At 54.1% G+C, this 18618-nt stretch overlaps 4 protein-coding genes and 1 non-coding gene across 5 annotated transcripts; 2 read left to right on the plus strand and 3 right to left on the minus strand.

Annotated features, from left to right (window-relative positions):
- The first annotated feature begins 1180 nt into the window (after positions 1–1180).
- Positions 1181–1823, plus strand: K452DRAFT_14863 (uncharacterized protein). The gene has a single exon (XM_033535514.1). It carries the CDS (start codon positions 1271–1273, stop codon positions 1643–1645), a length of 375 nt encoding a protein of 124 aa, XP_033398761.1. The 5' UTR covers positions 1181–1270; the 3' UTR covers positions 1646–1823.
- On the minus strand, positions 1824–2962 carry K452DRAFT_14862 (uncharacterized protein). Its single transcript, XM_033535513.1, has one exon. The coding sequence runs from the start codon at positions 2686–2688 to the stop codon at positions 2002–2004; it is 687 nt and encodes a 228-aa protein (XP_033398762.1). The 5' UTR covers positions 2689–2962; the 3' UTR covers positions 1824–2001.
- Positions 2963–5170: 2208 nt separating this feature from the next.
- K452DRAFT_t70 lies at positions 5171–5277 on the plus strand. Its single transcript has one exon. It is a non-coding gene; the product is annotated as a tRNA-Met (tRNA).
- A 1095-nt stretch (positions 5278–6372) lies between these two features.
- K452DRAFT_297556 (uncharacterized protein) lies at positions 6373–9006 on the minus strand (the record flags this gene model as incomplete). Its single annotated transcript, XM_033542037.1, has 3 exons — positions 6373–6507; positions 6578–8036; positions 8120–9006. 3 exons carry the CDS (start codon positions 9004–9006, stop codon positions 6373–6375), a joined length of 2481 nt encoding a protein of 826 aa, XP_033398763.1.
- Positions 9007–12462: 3456 nt separating this feature from the next.
- On the minus strand, positions 12463–17667 carry K452DRAFT_225934 (uncharacterized protein; the record flags this gene model as incomplete). Its single annotated transcript, XM_033536790.1, has 3 exons — positions 12463–13133; positions 13183–17552; positions 17603–17667. 3 exons carry the CDS (start codon positions 17665–17667, stop codon positions 12463–12465), a joined length of 5106 nt encoding a protein of 1701 aa, XP_033398764.1.
- Between the last annotated feature and the right edge of the window lie 951 nt (positions 17668–18618).

The following is an 18618-nucleotide window of genomic DNA, read 5'->3' on the forward strand; positions in this document are numbered from 1 at the left end:
GAGACTGGGGCATGAGTGCGATCGGGGTGGGTCGAGGGTACGGTACGGGTGGGACTGGGGATCGCGGTGGGATGATGGTCGCGGACGGGGGACAGGGGACGGGGGGACGGGGAAGGTGATCCGCATCGCGCGTCCCCTTCCCCCTTGCGCGAGTGAGTGAACGGGTGATCGTGAGACGTGAATGGGATGGGATGGGATGGGGTTGAGGATGGGGTCCTGTAGGGGTAGGGGTATGGGTAAGAGTAAGGGTAAGGCGGAGGGAGGGGACGGGGGGAAAGGGGAAGAACGGGGAAGAAGAGGCCTAGAAGGCGGGAGCGAGACGGAATGGGAAACCTACCTAGGCAGCGGTAGGGGTGTTGGTGTTTGGTATCTAGGTGTCTGGGTGCTTGGGTGCTGGAAGGAGGAAGAGGAGGAGGCATTTTCGCATTTTCCCCGCGAGAAGGGAGGGGGAAGAAGATAGATCCAGACTACTACTACACTGCTGCTGCTGCTGCACTTACATAAACACACATATCCATCCATCCACCCTTACCTACATACCTACCTACATACCCACCTACGCACCTCCCACGCACCTACCCTTCGACCCTTCGACCCTACCCTACCCCGCACACTACAACACAACAATCAAACAACCAAACAACCAAACAGCTACAAACAGAAGCAGAAACAGAAGCAGAAGCAGACCCATAGAAGCAGCCCCCCGTGGCCGGAACCGCGGGACGGAGTTTCGGACCAGGGCGCGGGGCGGCTGGGCCGGCGTGCTGGGTCGGGCTTGCTTGCTTGCTTTTTGCTTTTTGGTTTCTTGCTTTTTTTACCCCTTGGTTGGTTGGTTGGTTGGATGGATGGGTGCGGCGGTTTGGGAGTTTGGGAGTTTAGGAGCGTGCCTATGGAGGAGGATGAGGAGAGCTTATGCGCTTGCTTGCGCGTGCGTGTAATGCAATGTATAATGTATAGAAGAGCTCGTTCCTCGTTCCTCGTTCCTGCGCTGCAGCGGCTTTGCAGCGGATGGCGGATTATTACGCTTTTTATAGCTGTGGATATAGACGTAGAAATAGAAATAAAAGGAGAAGGAGAAGGACCTAGATAGGCTAACAATTACTTCTATCCAGCTATGTAGACATCTATCCCTCTATCTATACCTATCTACCTATACCCGCTCACTCTCTCCCTCCCACACACCACGGCCCATGTGTAGTTAGTCCATGCGCAGTGCGGACAGTGCGGGCAATACCCCCACCCCTCCACCATCGTCTGATCAGCGCCCACGATGCGCTGCGCTGCGCGACTGCTCGCCCCATCGTATCGCATCGTGTCGCATCGTACGTACATACATACACCGCAAACACGCACCCACCACACCAATTCACACCTACGCGCACGCACGCACGCATACGCATACCCGCATGCATACATATATAGGTACATACATACATGCACACCTACATGCATACAAACATGCCGCGCTGCCCTGCCCGGTCCCAGGTCGCCATCGCCATCGCCATCGCCCGTCCCTGCGCCTGCTGCCTGCCTGCTAGGTTGGTTGGTTGGTGCCCCTGATGATCGCGACGCACCGCTGCTGCTAATGATGATGATGACGCTGCCGCTGATGCTGATGCTATTGTTAGCTTGCCCGCGTCCTTAGTGCGTCCCTAGTGAGTGAGTGAGTTAGGTAATTAGTGAGCAGTGCGTGCCTGGCGCGCGCGAGAGAGAGAGAGAGCGCGCGAGCGCGCGCCGTGACGTCGTCGCACGCCCGCCAGGCCTGGACGCGGTTGCGCTGGCGGCTGCGTGTGTGGCTTGGCCTACCTAGGTAGTTAGTGACCTACCTACCTACCGTCCGTGTGTGTGAATGTGTATGTGTATGTGTGTCTTCGATGCGCCTTCTCTCCCGCCCGCAGTCTAGACCCGTCGATACGGATTACGCCCTGACACCCACGCCGCCCTCTTCCCCAAATCCGTCTCCCCACAGTCAGGCACTCACTCGGTCAGTTAGTTAGTTCGTCAGTTAGTTAGTTCATTCGTTCGTTGGCTCCCCAGCGCCCAGTCCCACGCGCGCGCCTCCAGTACCAGTACCAGCACCCCCAAACACCCCTGCACCAACACCCCCGCAACCCACCCACACCACCACCGCAAGCAAGCAAGCAAGCAAGCAAGCCTACATATACACGCACCCACGCCGCCGGCCCGCCCGCTCCCGCTCGTCAGCGCCCGCGCTTTGCCCGCGCCGCCTCGTGTACATACATGCGCCTCACCGCGCATCCGTACATACATACGTACGCGTCGCCGGCGCCGCACATGTACGTCGCCGGGCGGGGCGGTCGGGGAAGCGGGCCCGTGGCGCCGCGGGACCAGTGCGCTGGGACGGGGGCGGTGGGGCAGGTGGGTGGGATGAGGATGCGGATGCGGATGCGGATGAGCATGGGCTTGGGCATGCGGATGAGAGTGCCCGCCCGCCATGCGCATTGCCCGGCGTGTGGCTGCCGCTGGGCGCTGGGCCGGGTGGATGCGGGTGCGTTGGTTGGGATTCGTATGGGCTGCGTAGGGGGCGTGTCTCTCTGTGTGGGTGTGCTGATTGTGGTGCTGGTGGTTGGTGCTGGTGCGCGGTACTGGTACCGCCGTTGCTGCTGCTGCTGCTGCTGCTGCTGCTGCTGCTGCTGCTCCCCCTTCTCTGCTGATTGGCATTGGCATGATGGTGGTGGTGGTGGTGGTGGCTGTCGAGGTCGAGGTCGTCGCCAATCTTACTACGAGGAGCAGAATGGGGGAGCGGCTGCGCTATTGGTGCTGCTCCTGCCATCAGGCTGCCAATGCTTCCCTTCCGCTCACTGACTGGTTACCAGCTGAGCCAGCTGCGAAGGAAGAGGCGCAGAGCCACCACCACCACCACCACCGCCGCCGCCATCACCGCCATCACCGCCATCACCGCGACGCACGCACCCACACACCCACCAACCCACCCGGCATCGGCGAGCACCGGCTCGCGCGCGCCGCCGGTCGCGCCGCAGGCTGAGCGTCGGGGCGCGGGAGGGGGCGTTTTCTGGGCCAGACGGGCGGGAGCGCCAGGGTCGGGAAGGAGGCCGCCAGCTGGGAACGAGGCTGAAACTAGGGCCAAACGCGAGGGAGCAGACTATGTGCCTAGTGGCAGAGCCAAGAAGGAAGAGAGATAGAATGGGAGAGACATCAAGAAGGGGGAGAGACATGGAGAGGGCGCGTGGCGCATGTGACGGTGGTGACGGTTTTGCGCGGCTATTGCCACTGATTGGACGCCTCGGCGGGGGTGGCCTGAACCCTGAGGTCCGTCATCTTGGTGGCGCGGCAAGGCGCCGTCCCAGCGGTAGCTAGTGCGTACGTGAGGGAGGGGGTGGTGAAGTGAGTGCGCACTGATGAGCGCCCGTGCCGTGTGGTGTCTGAGGCGAGCCGGTTTGACGTCTGCGCGTGTGTACCTACGGGTAGGTGTGGGTATGCCCGCTGCGAGTGTGTGCGTGCGTTGCGGCCGGGCGTGCGGGTGGTGTGTGCCCTTCTTCTTTCTCTTCTTGCCCGCGGGCATGCTGTGTGTGAGGGCATTCTACCCGGCCGGGGGGGTTGGGGGCATGCGCCAGGTTTTGACCTCACGACGCTTTGTTGGGTCTGTGTTCATTGAGGTTGTATCGAAACGTAAACTCTACTTCCCTCTGGGTCATGGTTCTTTTCAGAAGTATTGGATCCCATCCATGCCGGGCTTGATTGGCTCTCAGCTGTCGATGGAGCGGACGCGTGAGGAGCTCAGAGGCAGACGCAACGGTCGATTTCCGCATCGTCTATTTAAGCTGTGAGTATGGTGTTTCTTTTCTTCATTTTTTATTTTCATTTCTTTTCCGTCTCTTGCCTCGTCGAATCTTCAAGCAAGAAAAGAGAATATGCAAGACGTCGGCGGCCGCTGCAAAGCCAGGGCGAATCAGCTCTCCAGCGTCCGCAATGCTCGGGCTGGGTACGACATGACCATTTTCGCATGACATCTGCGGCCCGTCATCCTGCGTCCCAAAGGGCAGACCCACCGGATGTCGAAAACGGCCTTGGGCCTTGGTTACTGCATGGCACCTCTTCGCCCCGTCGTTCCTCGGACCCCCGAGAGAATGTGACAGATATCTAGAGTCCCCCCTTCTCCGCAATCGCCCCATCCCACTTTCATGCGCCGACGCCCTGTACGACGGGCATGCAGGCGTGGTCTCAGCTTGTTGCGCACCTGATGCTAGCCAGTTCTTTCGTGGAGAAGGAAGCCGCAGTAAGCGACAGCAAAAGCTTAGCGCCTGGAGTAGTGTATACAGATCGAGTCGAAAAGATGGATCAACCTTGCTGGGCCGGCAGCTGATCAGACTCGTCAATCTACTCGCAGCTGCCTCGTCACCGCGTTCTTGCAACGTGCCAAAAGCGGGCGTCCCGGCGCAAGACGCTGCCGCCGTCCCGGGCCCCCGGCAGGCATGAGAAACCCGAGATTCCCGAAGATTCGAGACCAGGGTTGCTGCTTTCGTCGTCGTGCTGTTGCCCTTCATTTCTCTCGAACTCCGTTTCGCCTCGCGCTTTTTTTTGCTGCTGCTGCTGCCTGCTGCCTCCTCTTTCTTGCCGCGCGTCCAGGCCGCCCGTTAGCGCTGGGTGGAGAGTGTGGGTCTCCCCATCTACTGGTGCCAGATGTTAGCGGCGTGGGTCCATCGTGTTGCTGCGGATAAGGCGAGATTGCGAGATTGGCGAAAAGAGGATATGCAAGATGTGTGTAACGTCTGGTTGGGTGAGGACGATTCGGCGCCGGCGCCCGGAGATGCTGTGGAGAATGCTCGCGAAGCGTGGTCATGGTCGCTCCGAACGTTTCAACGTCGTTCCAGGCAAGACTTTTGCCATGGGGTGCTGTTGTGAGAGGTTCTTGTGGTTGGATGGCGTCCACGTTGTTGTGCGATTGCTCTCTGGGGCCAACGGACTTTCGGATACTCCTCCGAAATTTACAATGCAGCCTCGAGATCGAGAGCGGACAACGAGCGGGAATTTGCCTGCAGATATTTCGGATGAAAGTTATACTTGGAGAGTCTTGCCGTCAATTAGTAGATTGACCAATGACAGCCATCGTGCGCGAAAGCTGCAAAAGGGTGAGCCAAAATCAAATTGATAAGGACAATAGTAAGACCAAACAATCATCAAAGCACCAGCTCGCTTGGTCTAGTTGGTTATGGCGCCGGTCTCATATTTCCAAATATGACTGCTTCTCAGAAGCGGGTGATCCGGAGGTCGGCAGTTCGATCCTGCCAGCGAGCATTTTTTTGCCTTTTTCTACTTCAGTGCCCGGATCTGTAGAAATGGGACCGAATATTTTTTTGTTGTGCTAGCTAGCCTACCGCCAGTATCGCATGGCGGCATCTGCGCATAGAATGATGCGCACATTGTTTAGTTCGTCTATTTTCTTAATTTGACGACAGGCAGTCGCAACCCACGACTCTCACCCGCCAACACCAATTCCTTCCTTCGTCAAGGTGCCTGGACAGCACCGACCTTCCCAACGATGCTAAGCACAGCGCCTTTGAGGACTTCTTCCGTAGTAGCTTTACTCTTCCACAACGACAAATGCTCTAGAATTGACCGCGGTTCGCGATGTGAAAGTGCTCGAAGTATTTTGTAAAGGCACCGGATAATTTGCCTACCCCCTCTAGATATTTTGCCCACCCCACGTGATAGTATCTACAGAATTATATGATGTGTTTTCTACTCTTTAAAATTTTAGGTTTCTATACCCTTACAAGTATCTTTATACCTTTCGAATATTTTATTCTTATACCCTTATAGATACTCTAGCAGTCGTATATATTTATACCGTTATATCTTCTTAATTTTATGTAGTTATATAGTGCCTACTGGCTGTAGCATTGTACTCTAGTTATAACTACCTAAAGAGTACTCTATAGGTATCATAAATTTTACTCGTTATATAGTTAAGAGGTGGGTAAAATATCTAGAAGGGGTGGGTAAATTATCCGGGGCCTTTTGTAAAACGGGAAGATAGTTATACTCTTATAGGACTACTCAGAGTAAAGTTGTTCGATAAAGACCTCTTATAACCCTACTACTAAAAGTCTAGTGCTAGCATAGGAAAGTCTCGATGTTGTTATAAAGTAGCCCTTTCCAGCTATACAACACGGAGCTATCAGATCATTCTAAGTATAGCGTAGAAAGGACCGTTCTTATTCATTACTATCTAAGAGAGACGAATTCGATCCGCCAATAGCTCCTAAAGCAATCGCATGCCTCAATCTACTAATGTGACCCGTAACCTATGTACTGTGTACTGTGTACCCCATACCCTCTGAAATCTCAGTGTGTTTTGTGTCTACCTTACTCAAACTTGAAGTAGCCTCTCTATGGAACAAGTTTCGCCGGGTCGCGGTATTCATCAGTGTTGTAAGAAGTGGACTGGCCGAACAACGAGCAAAAGAGTGAATTGATGCAGTCGTCCAACATTTCCTCCTTCATGTCTGAGAGATCTATGCCGACCTAAAGAAGGTTAGCATCCAAGTCATACGTTTTGTGAGGCTACAAAAAGTGTAGCAGTGCGAAGACATACCTCTTCCTCCGTGTTCGCGATGTCGGGCTCGTAGAAATGCCTAGCGAGAGCGGTGAGCCAGTCGTGGACCTTCTCCGCATTGTGTCCTTGGATGAATTCGTCGACACTGTGGCGATTGTGCAGCGTATAGATGTAAGCAGGGTGCGCTTGGCCGATGCGGTAAAGACGTGTCTGAAGCCTTTGAGCGTGTGAAGCGCTCCGTGGAGGATCCATAATCGCCATGACCCAGCAGTGGTTGTGCAGGTTGAGACCCTGCCGGATCAAGTCCCCAGTGGAGATAAGTATTTGGTACTCAGTCACATCTGGGTCGTTGAACGCATCAGTGATGGCTTCACGCTCCTCCGCCGGTGTGTCTTCCTTGATGCTTGCAACATTAAACCCGCAAAGGAGCGCGAAGCTCTCCACGATCCATTGGAACTCCGGGGTCTCTGTAACCACGATCATCCGCTCTTTACGCTTGACAATGTGTAAATCACAGATACCTGCCAGTGCACACAGCTTGGCGGAGCGCCTGCAAATATAAGCCAGTCTTTCTTCTGGCTCTTCGAGAATATTGGCAGGCGCCCATGGGTCGGTTATGACCATAGTAATAAGGAAAGAGAGGCCATGGTCTGCCGGGTCTAATCCTTCCAGGGCTCTTTCCTGGAGGTCGACTGGGTGATGCAGCCCCCCAAGGCCCGTGAATCCGTTCGAAAGGACCAAATGATGAAGGACAGATCTGTAGGTCGGTTCATCAACTTCATCTGGGTACTGTTGGGTCCAGGTATTATTAACTCTGTTGTTGTTGTCTGTTCGTTCAGACTTGTGTGGCTGCAACTCGACCATGTATGCGCGGCGAGGCGCGATACACTGAGCGACACTGAAATCACCTCCGTATTGGTGCGGTCGATTAATTATGGAAGTGACAGTGCGACGTAGCTGGATCAGCCTGAGTATGGGGGTAAGTACCCGGTCAGCCGCTGTGGTGTTCAACATATCCTGCATGTTTAGAAACATGCGAAAAAGGTCAGCATTGAGCAAACTCTCGTCTTGATCACCTAGCTCACTGTAATAGGAGACAAAATCCTCATCGTCGAGCATAGCAGAATCAGGCCATTTGGGCTTGTAATTCCGAGGTTGGAGAAGTCGAAGGTACGCTTGTAGGTCCTCGGGGCTATTAATGGGTGCCGAAGTCAAAAAGATATAGTTATTGACGTCGAGGCTCAATGTCGCCTTAAATGCGGCTGCATCCATATCCTTGATGTTATGCGCCTCGTCCAGGACGACACATCCTCCACAGCCAGTGGGAATCTGTTCGTTGCTCAACAGATCGTAACTGATCAGGATTATCTTGGAGGCGGTAGATGATCTGGCAGAGCTAAAGTCATTGGGATGATCTTCTGGCAACTCTCCGGACAGTCCAGCGGCGAGGTCATCGGAGGTAAGAGAGCAGAGCACATGCTCACTGACCGTTGATGTCCTGCCAGATTGACACATGTACCGGAGCTGCAAGCCACTCCCACTAAACTTGCTCTTAAACTCCGATATCCAGTCGCCAGTTACGTTGGAAGGCGCAATGACAAAAATGGTTTGTAAGGTGCATTCTCCTTGGCACGCTTCTTGGCGAGGTAGTTGATACTGAGCAGCGCCGTAAAAGTCTTCCCAAGCCCCGTGGAGTCGGCCAGGATACCGCCTCTAAGGTTCGTCCGGCTGAGTATGTCATCGAAAAATTTGACAGCAGTGACTTGGTGCGGCAGTATTTCGACCTCGGGACTCGCAGGGTCATCGCCAGTACGAAGCATCGGACGTACGGGATCAAGTTCCAGCAGCTCGCAAGCTTGTTCATAGTCTGTCTTGTCGGGATTGTTGTTGGAGAACACATTGTTATTGTCCAGCATAGTCTGGAGCCGAAAAATGTTCTGTTCGATGTGAAATACATCGTCGTGAAATTCTTCTTCGTCAGATGGGTATGCTGGGTCATGGTCTGCTAGTTGTATGGCAGCTAGTACATCTGCCTCCATCGTGAAAACTTCATCTTGGTTTCCTTGAACGTTTGTGTGAAGTGGTGTATTTGTAGACCGGTCGGCAGCGTGCACGAGTAGATCCTTAGGTTGAGTGGGTACTTTTGTATGATCCAACAAGTGCATTGGGACATCTGCGACAACCTCGGACCTTTCCATGAAGATGTCTTGAAGTATCTGGCGTTGCACTGAGGCCGAGATCGGTTTCAACGAGGCACTTGTGCAGTTCCGCAAGTCTCCATGCCATTTGCCTACGATGGCTTGAATGTACGTCAGCAACGGAGTCTGCTCCCGCCCGTGTACTCCTCCGTCTAGTATTCTCAAGAGTTGTTTGTGGAGTTTCTCGACATGAGCCTTAACCTTTGGGTCGTCGATAGTTAATTTGCTGGTCTCTTCATCTGTGCTGGACTCAGTCGTGTCGGTCGACATGTTGGCAAAGCAAGGGTCCCTGGGTGCTTATGGATGTGAAAGTGAAGGTGGTGGTTGTGGTTCGCTTGGAGTTTGGACGTTGTCTCTTTTGTGAGATCACAAAATTGGAAATGGCTACCGTGATCTGTTTGAATGTTGTCTCTTTTGTGGGGTCACAGAATTTGGCAGTGACTACTGTGACCGATTTAGACGGTCCACAGCTGAACGGACTGCCCGGTGAGCTATCAGAGGCGTGTCGCGTCTCGCTTTGTCAACGCTGTCGGCCGGCGTCGAACAGTTAGTTCTTATAGCAACGATGAGCGCCCCTCAGGGCGAAGAGGGTGATGTAAAGGGCGCAGTTTGAAAAGTTAGTCGGGCAAGCAAATGAAGTAGAAGTTCGAAGAGGGTAGAAAAAGAAGGACAGATAGTGGAGGAGGTTGCGGAGGAGGCGCCGGTAGTCATAGTAGAGACAATAACATGGTAGCTAACTCGATTCAGTTGGCTCGTGTTGTTAATGATCTGTTAAAGGTGATGAGCACGTCAAGATGAGCGCGCGGCAGTGGTAATGGGGTGGTTGTGAAAGAACATAGAATGTTGTCATCCGGTAACGCAAAACCTACCTACCACGGTCGGAGGGGTAGGTATTGTTATGATTTACATGCCCCTCGTGGGCAATTTATCCAACCACGAGTGCTGCCTCTCAATCTACCTACAGAGTAGTCTATAGGGAGCGTTTGAAAGGACCCGCTGCCGTGTGTGAACAATACCTCCAGCCACGAGGGTAGCCTTTATATCTAGATACGGAGTGATTTGTAGGGAGCGTTTAAAAGAGTCCGCTGCAGTTTATAAATAATACCTGTAGCTACGAGGGTAGCCTCTATATCTAGATACGGATTAATTTATAGCGAGCCTGTAAAAGGACCCGCTGCCGTTTATAAATAATAGTACTAGCTACGAAGGTAGGCTCTATATCTACCTACGGAGTGATCTGTAGGGAGCATTTGAAAGATACCGCGCGCATACCTACACGTTCTTATAAGTGGGATAGAACTTGAAATTCAGAGTGACTTGAGATTGAAGTGCAAGGATAGTAGCATCCGCATGTTTGCACGACTATACGTTGAGTTGTGCAGGTTTTACAATCGGTGTAAGACTTTGTTCGTATCAGCAAGGCTGACGGTGTTGGACCGAATAAGGACCACATGCGATTAGACGTCTAATCAGCCGGATCAGGGCTCTGATTTGGCCAATTAGGGACGCTACACGTGACCCGTGCTTGATTGAAGCGATTAGGCGTCTAATCGGGTGTTGAGTGGGCCGTGCACGCCGATTCGCAGCGCTTCTGCGAGTCAGTTTAATACTGAATATTTAGAAAAACTCCCTACTTGCCCGCCCTAAACGCGCGGGTCGGTGTTAATACCTTTATTTAGAGGCGATAATAATCGCTTATCGAGTCAGTAGAGACACCCGAATCACGCCACAACACCAGATCAGACGTCTAATCGCTTTAATCAAGCACGGGTCACGTGTAGCGTCCCTAATTGGCCAAATCAGAGCCCTGATCCGGCTGATTAGACGTCTAATTGGCAGGTCTACCCTATTCGGTCCAACAACGGTCGGGGAAGGTCGCGTACCCGGAGACCGAGTTGCCCCAGCTACATGACAGGACCAACAAACTTGCCGACCATTACCTTCAAGTTTCAACAAATGCATTTAAGGGGCCATCCATACTGCAAGTGTAAGCTGCAAGTCCACAGTGTGGTATTGAACGGTATAAGTTCCAATGAGAACTTGGCCGCATCGCCAATCCCGCAGTTGAAAAGGTTCAGGGAGCTATTTGAAAGGAGTGTGACATTGGCGAAATCCACCAGTTCGACACTCACCATATCAACGCTAGAGGTCTAGCCCAACTTATCGAGCCATACCTGGATACAGACGTTCGTCTGTATTTATACCAGGATGAGAACAACTTCGCCGAGGAAACCGGTCTCGACTACGCACAATTCGTTGCAGATTTTGAAGACAGGAACACAGACAGAATGGCCAAATCAGTCGATGAGCGGGTCGGGAAATCGTCAGCCGTTGCGGCCATCGAGAGCCCCACGACATGGGGGTGAGGGGCAGAAATGCCACAAGAATTGATCCCGGTCACGTTCCAGTTTCGCAGACCGACGATGCTAATTTTCAAACTCTTTCCACGGGCTACAAGCCTACTCCACGGAACAGATTGTTGTAGGTCAGAATGACCTTGAACGAGACGAAGATGATCTGTTGCCCGGACCAAGGCTGCGAAGGACATACTGGATTCAACATCAAGGTCTATGCTGGCATGTCAAACTCTCGACGGAACCTCGTCAACCCAATCTTCTTACACATACAACGTCACTTTGTTGAGGGTGTTAAGTGCCCCTATTGCACATTTACGGCGCAGAACGTCAGAGACCTTCAGCCGCATGTCAATAGACATGACCGCGGCTTCCAGGTTATGGGTTTCGACCATCTTTTACATGATAACGAATCAATTCAAAAGTAGTACAATACGACTAGTCGACTGGACGGTATTTCATCGAGGCTTTGATTTATGGACTTCAGTGGCTTTCACAAGGATGAAGTAGTGCAATGCCAACCTTGGAGCCGTCCTTGGAGTCGCCCTCAACGGCCTTGGAGTCCCCCCCCCCGCCACGCACCAACGAGCAAACAACCCACCAATACCAACAACAGCAGCCAGACTCTCCCCACCCGCCAAAAACCAAACAAGCCAACAAACCGAAACCAAACGGAGCAAAAACCACACTAACCACGAGCAACAAACCAACAAACCAACAACAAGCAAACAAACGTCAAACCACAAACAAAAGACCATAAACAACGCAAACCAAACAGCCAAACACACATTCGCAACTCACACCCTTTAGACAGAGCAAGAACGATGACGTACAACGGTACGGCACGGAGCCAGAAAGCATCAGTCAAGACGAAATCAATAACAGTGACAATAACAACACGAGAAAGCAAGACAATCAACCACTCTCTCTAACGCTCTTGCAGCAGAAGCAACGACGACAGACAGACAAAGAAGGCACAACTCTACGCCCGCACCTCCGCCCTAGCCGATGTCTTTCTTCGCCATCACCACCGCCGCCCCTTCAAAAGCCTACTTTTGTGCAAGCGTCGAGCCTCCCCGTCCGCGTCGATGTAAAGGTGTTGTGAAGTATGCATGCAATAATTACCAGCGACGCCAGGCCATGGATCACAGCCGCGGCATCCGTCCGTCAATCCATCCCTCAAACTCAAACAATAATTACCGCCATTTTCCCAAGCCATCCAAACCCCCCACCGTCCATCCATCTGTCCATCCAGCCAGTCTATGCAAACCCCCTTTTCCCAGTCCCCACACCCACCCACAAACACACATACCTTACTATCCACACCCATAACCCCCTCCTCCTATTCCCTATTCACTCCCTGCAAACACACCTACTCCCTCCCCTCCCCCACGTCAACCAGCTGCCTCGCCTCCCACGCCTTCTTCGCTTCGCGCTCCAGCGTCTCAAAATCCCCACTCATCTCACACATGCCCCTAAACACGCCCTCCGCCTTCTGCACCAGCTCAAGGGGGTTGCCAAACTCGACCACCGCGCCCTTATCCAGCACAAGCACCTTATCGTAGTCGATAATCGTCTGCAAGCGATGCGCAATCGTAATCGTACTGTTGCGGATCTCGCGGATCGTCTCCTGGATCTTGGCGTCTGTCGCGTAGTCAATCGAGGCCGTCGCCTCATCCATCAGCAGCACCTTCGGGTTCTTCAGCAGCGCACGCGCGAGGCACAGCAGCTGCCGCTGGCCCTGTGAAAGGTTGCTGCCTGACTCGCTGACCGGGCTGCGCAGGTTGCGGAAGATGTTTTTGTTCTCGAGGATCTCGGCCGTGGACGATGGCGTCGCTGCGCCCGATGAGGCACCGTTCGCGAGCGGCTTCTTCGACCGCGGCGCCCCGTCCGGAGAGGGCGCGCGAGTGACGGCGGCCGAGCCGGTTGCGCTCGCAGGTCCGATGAGCTGTACGCGCCGAAGAGCGTGGAAGATCTCCTCGTCGGTGAAGAGGTTGAACGGGTCGAGGTTGCTACGGATCGTGCCGCTGAACAGCGTGGGGTCTGCATCAATTAGTTTCTGTATGGCCTTTGGATGTAGACTTGAACTTACCTTGCGGTACCATGACAATGTTCTCCCGCAAGTCCTGCAGGCCAATCAGTCCGATGTCGACATCGTCGATCAGAATCTTGCCCTCCTCTGCCTCCAGAGCGCGGAACAATGCCAAAGCCAGCGAACTTTTGCCAGCTCCAGTGCGGCCGACAACGCCCACCTTCTCGCCCGGCAGGATCTTGAAAGTGATTTGCTTGAGAACAAAGTCAAAGTCCTTGCGGTACCTCGTGCTGTAGCCGATGAACTCGACAGAGCCCTGGCTGGGCCAGTTGGATGGGGGCCTGGTCTCCTCGATAACGGGCGGAGCCTCTTGCTCGACGTCAAGATATTCCTTGATGCGCTCCACGCTGTTCATGTTCTGCTCGTTGGCCGCGTACAAGCGCACGAACCACAACACGTTATCAGTAAAGGTGACAGCGTACGTCATGGCGAGACCAGCGGCACCAGCGTCAAGCTTGCCGATGCTGAGGACGACGAAAGCACCAGAGAAGAAAGAAACCAGAGAGCCGACGATGTCAACGCGGAAGGCGAGCCAGCGGTTGGCAGCCCACAAGTAGATAAAAGGTCGGTTGTGAGTGTTTACCCGAGTCAGGTTCTCGCGGACAAAGCGACGCTCGTCTCCATAAGCACGGATGGTCGTCATGCCAGACAATGTCTCGCCAAACTGCTGGTAGAGCGGGCTGCGCTGGACCGATTCCAGACGCTTCAAGTCACGGGAGGAGTTGATATAGAACATGCCAATGAGGAAGAAGAGCACGCTGATGAAAGCTCCAGCGATCAGGAAAGCGGGGATGATTACAGAGATCAAGACGACGACCGTAATAATCGAAGCCAAGCAGTGCACGACACCAATGGCAACAGGAGCAATTTCCTGGTCGACAGACTCAATGTCCTTGGAGAACCTGTTCATCAACTGGCCCAACGGGGTCGAATCGAAGAAGCGGAACTTGGCATGCATAACCTTCTCCACGAGACGCTGATGGATTCTGCGCGAGGCAGCGAGCGAGCCAGCAAAGAGAACGCCCTCCCTGAGCAGCGTAATGATCATGAAGGCAACACCGAGCGCTGCGTAAACCCCAAGGTAGTAGCCCGAGTTGACTTCAGTGTGGCTCGAAGCGGACATCATGGAGGTCTGGAAGCCATCCTGTTGTTGCAGGGCCGGCGCACTCTCAGAGGACGAGAACCATGGCATAGGCCAAAGGCAACTTCCGCTGGTGAGACAAGAGCCCAAGCCGCTGACAATGTTGGTGTGCGTGATCGGGGCCGCATTTTGCTTGACGCCGAGAACACTGACTTGACGATCACTGTAGGCGTTGGCCCACTGCCGAATCCAGATGTTAGTGGCAACCGAAGATATTTGCTGGGCGGCAAAGACGCCGAAAGCGATGAGCCAGTACCACCAACGACCCATGGAGCGAAGATACATGTAGATAATGTCCATATTGACACTTCCCGAAGCCTTCGTCTCCTCTGGGGGCTTGGCATCCTCGGCCGGCTTCAGAGCAGCACCATTAGCGGTGCCATTCGCGGTACCATTTCCAACGGCGTGACCGTTCTCACCCATGGCTTCTTCGCCACCAACGTCCGAAGGGACTCTGGAAGCAACCCTGGATGGTCCGCGAGAGACAGGACGAGACTTGGACAGATCCTCGCTCAGTTTGCCGGAGTCAATGACCTCGTTCGGCGTTCCTTGCGCCACAACCTTTCCGTTCTCGAGCACAACTCCAAATTCAGAGTGGGGCAAGCAAAGAGCAACATTGTGGGTGACAAGGATACAAGTCCTGTTGTACATCAAGGGACCCAACAGAGCCTGGTCGAAGATCCACTTGGCAGTGTGCGAGTCAACAGCGCTGAGAACATCATCCAGAAGGACGTGACGGGCCTTGCTGTACAGGGCACGAGCGAGCGAGATACGTTGCTTCTGGCCACCGGAAAGCGTGACACCCTTCTCACCGACCAGCGTCTGATCACCGGCGTCGAGAATCTCAAGGTCTCGCTGGAGGGAGCAGGCCACGAGCACATCCTTGTAGCGTCTAGGGTCGAACGGGCTGTTGAAAGTAATGTTATCCTTGATGGTACCGTTCATCAACCAAGCCTGCTGAGCGCAGTAGGCAACACTCTCGGTAAGTCCAGTCTCAGGGTCCGGCGTGAGGTCCTCGCGGCAGCGGCCGCCAGGAAGATGAGTACGTCCTTCAATGAGCGTCATCTCGCCAAGCAAAGCCATAAGCAGAGACGATTTGCCGCATCCGGTAGGTCCGACGATGACGTTGAGCTGTCCAACGTGGAAACGAAGATCGAGGTCCAGCATCTTGAAAGCATCGTCAATCTCGCCATCTTCACCCTCTCCAGTTCCCCAGCTGAAAGTGCCGTGGTCAAAACCAATAATTGGCTCGTCATTCTCATCAAAGTCCTCGTGCTTTAGCTGCCTGTACTTGTCCGTCTCAGGCTCATTCAGATACTCCTCGATACGATCAACCGAGACCTTGGATTCCTGAACATGGGCGACCATATCTGCAAGCTGATCGAGCGGAATGCGGAGCAGTTGGAAGAGAGACAGAGCAGTGAAAGCAACAGACGGAACGAGATCCCTCTTCTCAATAATGGTGTAGACGAAGAATGAAAGGAAAGTAATAATGACGGGAGCACCCGACCAGACCGTGGCGGCTGCCGCCCACCATTGGTAGCGGCGGCGCAAGTAAAGCAGCTCGGCCGAACGCTTCTCGTTGACCTGGGAAATGAAGCGCTGCTCCCACGCGAAGTACTTGATGATACGGATATTCGTGAGAATCTCGTTCGTGGTATGAATACGCGCGTCAGTAGCTGCAAGAATCTGCTTCTGAATAGCAGCGAAACGCTTAGAAATGAGCATGTTGACTGGCAGCAGGAGAATCATCATGCCAATACCAGCAATGGAGCTCAGTCCCAAGATGCGGTACAACAGCAAGACGGAAACCACGACTTGAACTGGGGTGTTAGCCCAAAGGAAGTGGAGATAGGCGCTGATCTCAGCAACCTTGAAGGAGTCAACCGCCATGAGGTTAATAATAGCTCCAGAGCTGACTTGAGACTCGCCAGCGTCCTTGGACGAGTTCGTCGGCTTGCTGACATCGTTGACCTTCTTCTTGCGACCGAAAGACATAACCCTCTTGAACTTCTCGCGCCTCGACATAGTCCATTCAGGCTTCTTCTTCTCGCCTAGAACTTTGTCCGTACCGGAGGCGGCTCTGCGCTTGAGGGCCTTGGCATAGATTTCTCCGATGATGATCGCCCGAAGCCTGATGCAGATCTTCCGGCCGATCCAAAGCGCCTGGCCGTCGGCGAGCGCGGTGGTAACACCGGACAGGAAGAGCAGGATGACGTAAAACCACGCCGCATTGCGAGGGGTATCGGCCGGATTCTCAACGTACTCCAAGATGAGCTTGAGCAAGATCGTGGGCACAAACAGGAAAAAGCCAGAGCACCCAGCCCAAAGGGCTTGGATCAAAAGGCCACGGCGGAAGTAGCGCAGCAGATGCCAAGCAAGAGCTTGAGTCTTTTTAAATTGCCTGTAATCGGCCAGAATCGTAGCAGCTTTATCTTTCGGGGTAAGATTCCACACGTCTGCCAGCTCATATGTCTTTTTGTATCCCTGCCAGACAATTGCATCTACCCAACCGAAAGTGGCGAGAGACAGAACACTGGCGGTCTGCTCCTTTGAAGGTTGAAGCTCGCCCTCATACTCCAATTCCACCGGGCGATTGCCCTTGCGCGAAGTTAGAGCAACAACGGCCAGAAGTGTGTTGAGAGCAAAGTCGGCGATGGTCAACTTCTGCGCGAGGCTAGACTTGGGATGGATGATGGCGGAGCGGAAGATGAGGATGGAAAGAATCCAGAAGGCCGTGTAGATGAAGGCTGTGTGGTACCAAAGCTTTGGGAATGTGAGCTTGTTCGTGTTTGACAAGAGCAGCCTCATCGATGCCAGTACTGAGATGTATGCCCAGACCGCAATGCCCGCGATAGCCCACAGCGGAGATCCATCGCCCTCGACCCAAGCCGCAATGTGAATGGCCAATTCTCCGAGAACCGCCAACTCCTCAATCACGACCAGCAGGACCTCCCCACGCGGCTTGTCCACGTTGACAAAAGATTCGTTGGTGCGGGTGGGGACCAGGGCGAGGTTGTCGTTGCGCTCGAGCTCATCGTCGGAATCACTGTCTTCGTCGTACTGGTTAACACCGACGCCATGCTGAGAAGTACGTGTAGACCAAGGAGATCCCAAGGTGTGGTACGCAACGTAGTATCTGGACTCTTTCCAAGCCCAGACAAGCTGCCAAGCCAGGTACAGAGCCGATGCGCCACAGATAATCAAAGGTAACAACGTCTGCAGCCAACTGGGGCGTCGTTAGCAACGAGCGAGCAACGAAAGGGCGGGCAGACTCACTCTTGCTCAAAGCAGATGGAGAAGTCGTCAGCACCCCAGAGCGGGCCTTCGCAATGGGCGAACATGGTGTCTGCGTCGTGGTGGGGCAAATCCGCAAGCAGCGCACTCTCGGCGCAGCAGGATGGTCGTTAGCGAGCGGTTCGCATGGAGCGCGCCTTCTCTGGCAGAGATTTTGCGTGTGCCAAAGAAAAAACGGTGACGGAAGGTGGGCTAAAGAAGACTCGAAGGGCGGTCCGATGGCAGCTGCGCAGGGTCGTGGTATTACACTATTCTGCTAGTCTTCTGACGTCTTCCGAGCCCCGGAGGGCCAACCTTGACGACAACACACCAAACACCGAGCACAGAGTCTGCAACCAAATTGCTGGCCACCAGGCGCCAATCGCAAGGCCAACTTGTCGACGGCCAGATTGCGGCCGTCCTCAAGCTCCGCTTTCTTGCCTTATCAGCAACAGGGATGCCCGCAGCAGTCCAAGAGCCACAGCCATGAACGAAGGATTGCGGTGCAGCGCCCGGCACACCGCACTTTGATGCTTCATGCTTGGCCAAATTACAACCATTGCTTCCACCCGCATTCCCGCCCTTGACGATCCAAACATGTACCCAGTTACCCCGCGGCCAGCCCGGAGCCTCGTTTAGGTACCATCACCCAGCCCGTCAGCCAGATCGCCAGCCTTTCGCCCGCCACTGGCCACACTGCCGAGCGGAACGCGCCGTGTGGGAGTACAAGCCGGACCGCACCAGGGCTTCTTCCATTTTACCCAACTACCATATGTATACTATCTCCGTCTGCTCGCCGGGTCCAGCTTTCGGAATGCCTATAATCTTGGGCCAATCACGTGGCGCGCAATTGCGCTGTGGTCATGGCTGGTCACGCACCTCTGACTACTCATGAGATGCATCGGGTCATGAGTACACAAACAGGCGCATGGCAACGCGCCTGCAGTAGGGATGTCTTGCCCTACGCCAGGTCAAGATGCTGCTTACCCGAGGGGCCGAACAGCTTTCCGTGGAGGCAC

Source organism: Aplosporella prunicola (genome assembly GCF_010093885.1).
Source record: "Aplosporella prunicola CBS 121167 unplaced genomic scaffold K452scaffold_10, whole genome shotgun sequence".
NCBI lineage: Eukaryota > Fungi > Ascomycota > Dothideomycetes > Botryosphaeriales > Aplosporellaceae > Aplosporella > Aplosporella prunicola.

Coding starts and splice junctions, on each gene's coding strand:
- K452DRAFT_14863 (XM_033535514.1), top strand. CDS start 1,271: ATGCGCTGCGCTGCGCGACTGCTCGCCCCATCGTATCGCATCGTGTCG.
- K452DRAFT_14862 (XM_033535513.1), bottom strand. CDS start 2,688: ATGCCAATGCCAATCAGCAGAGAAGGGGGAGCAGCAGCAGCAGCAGCA.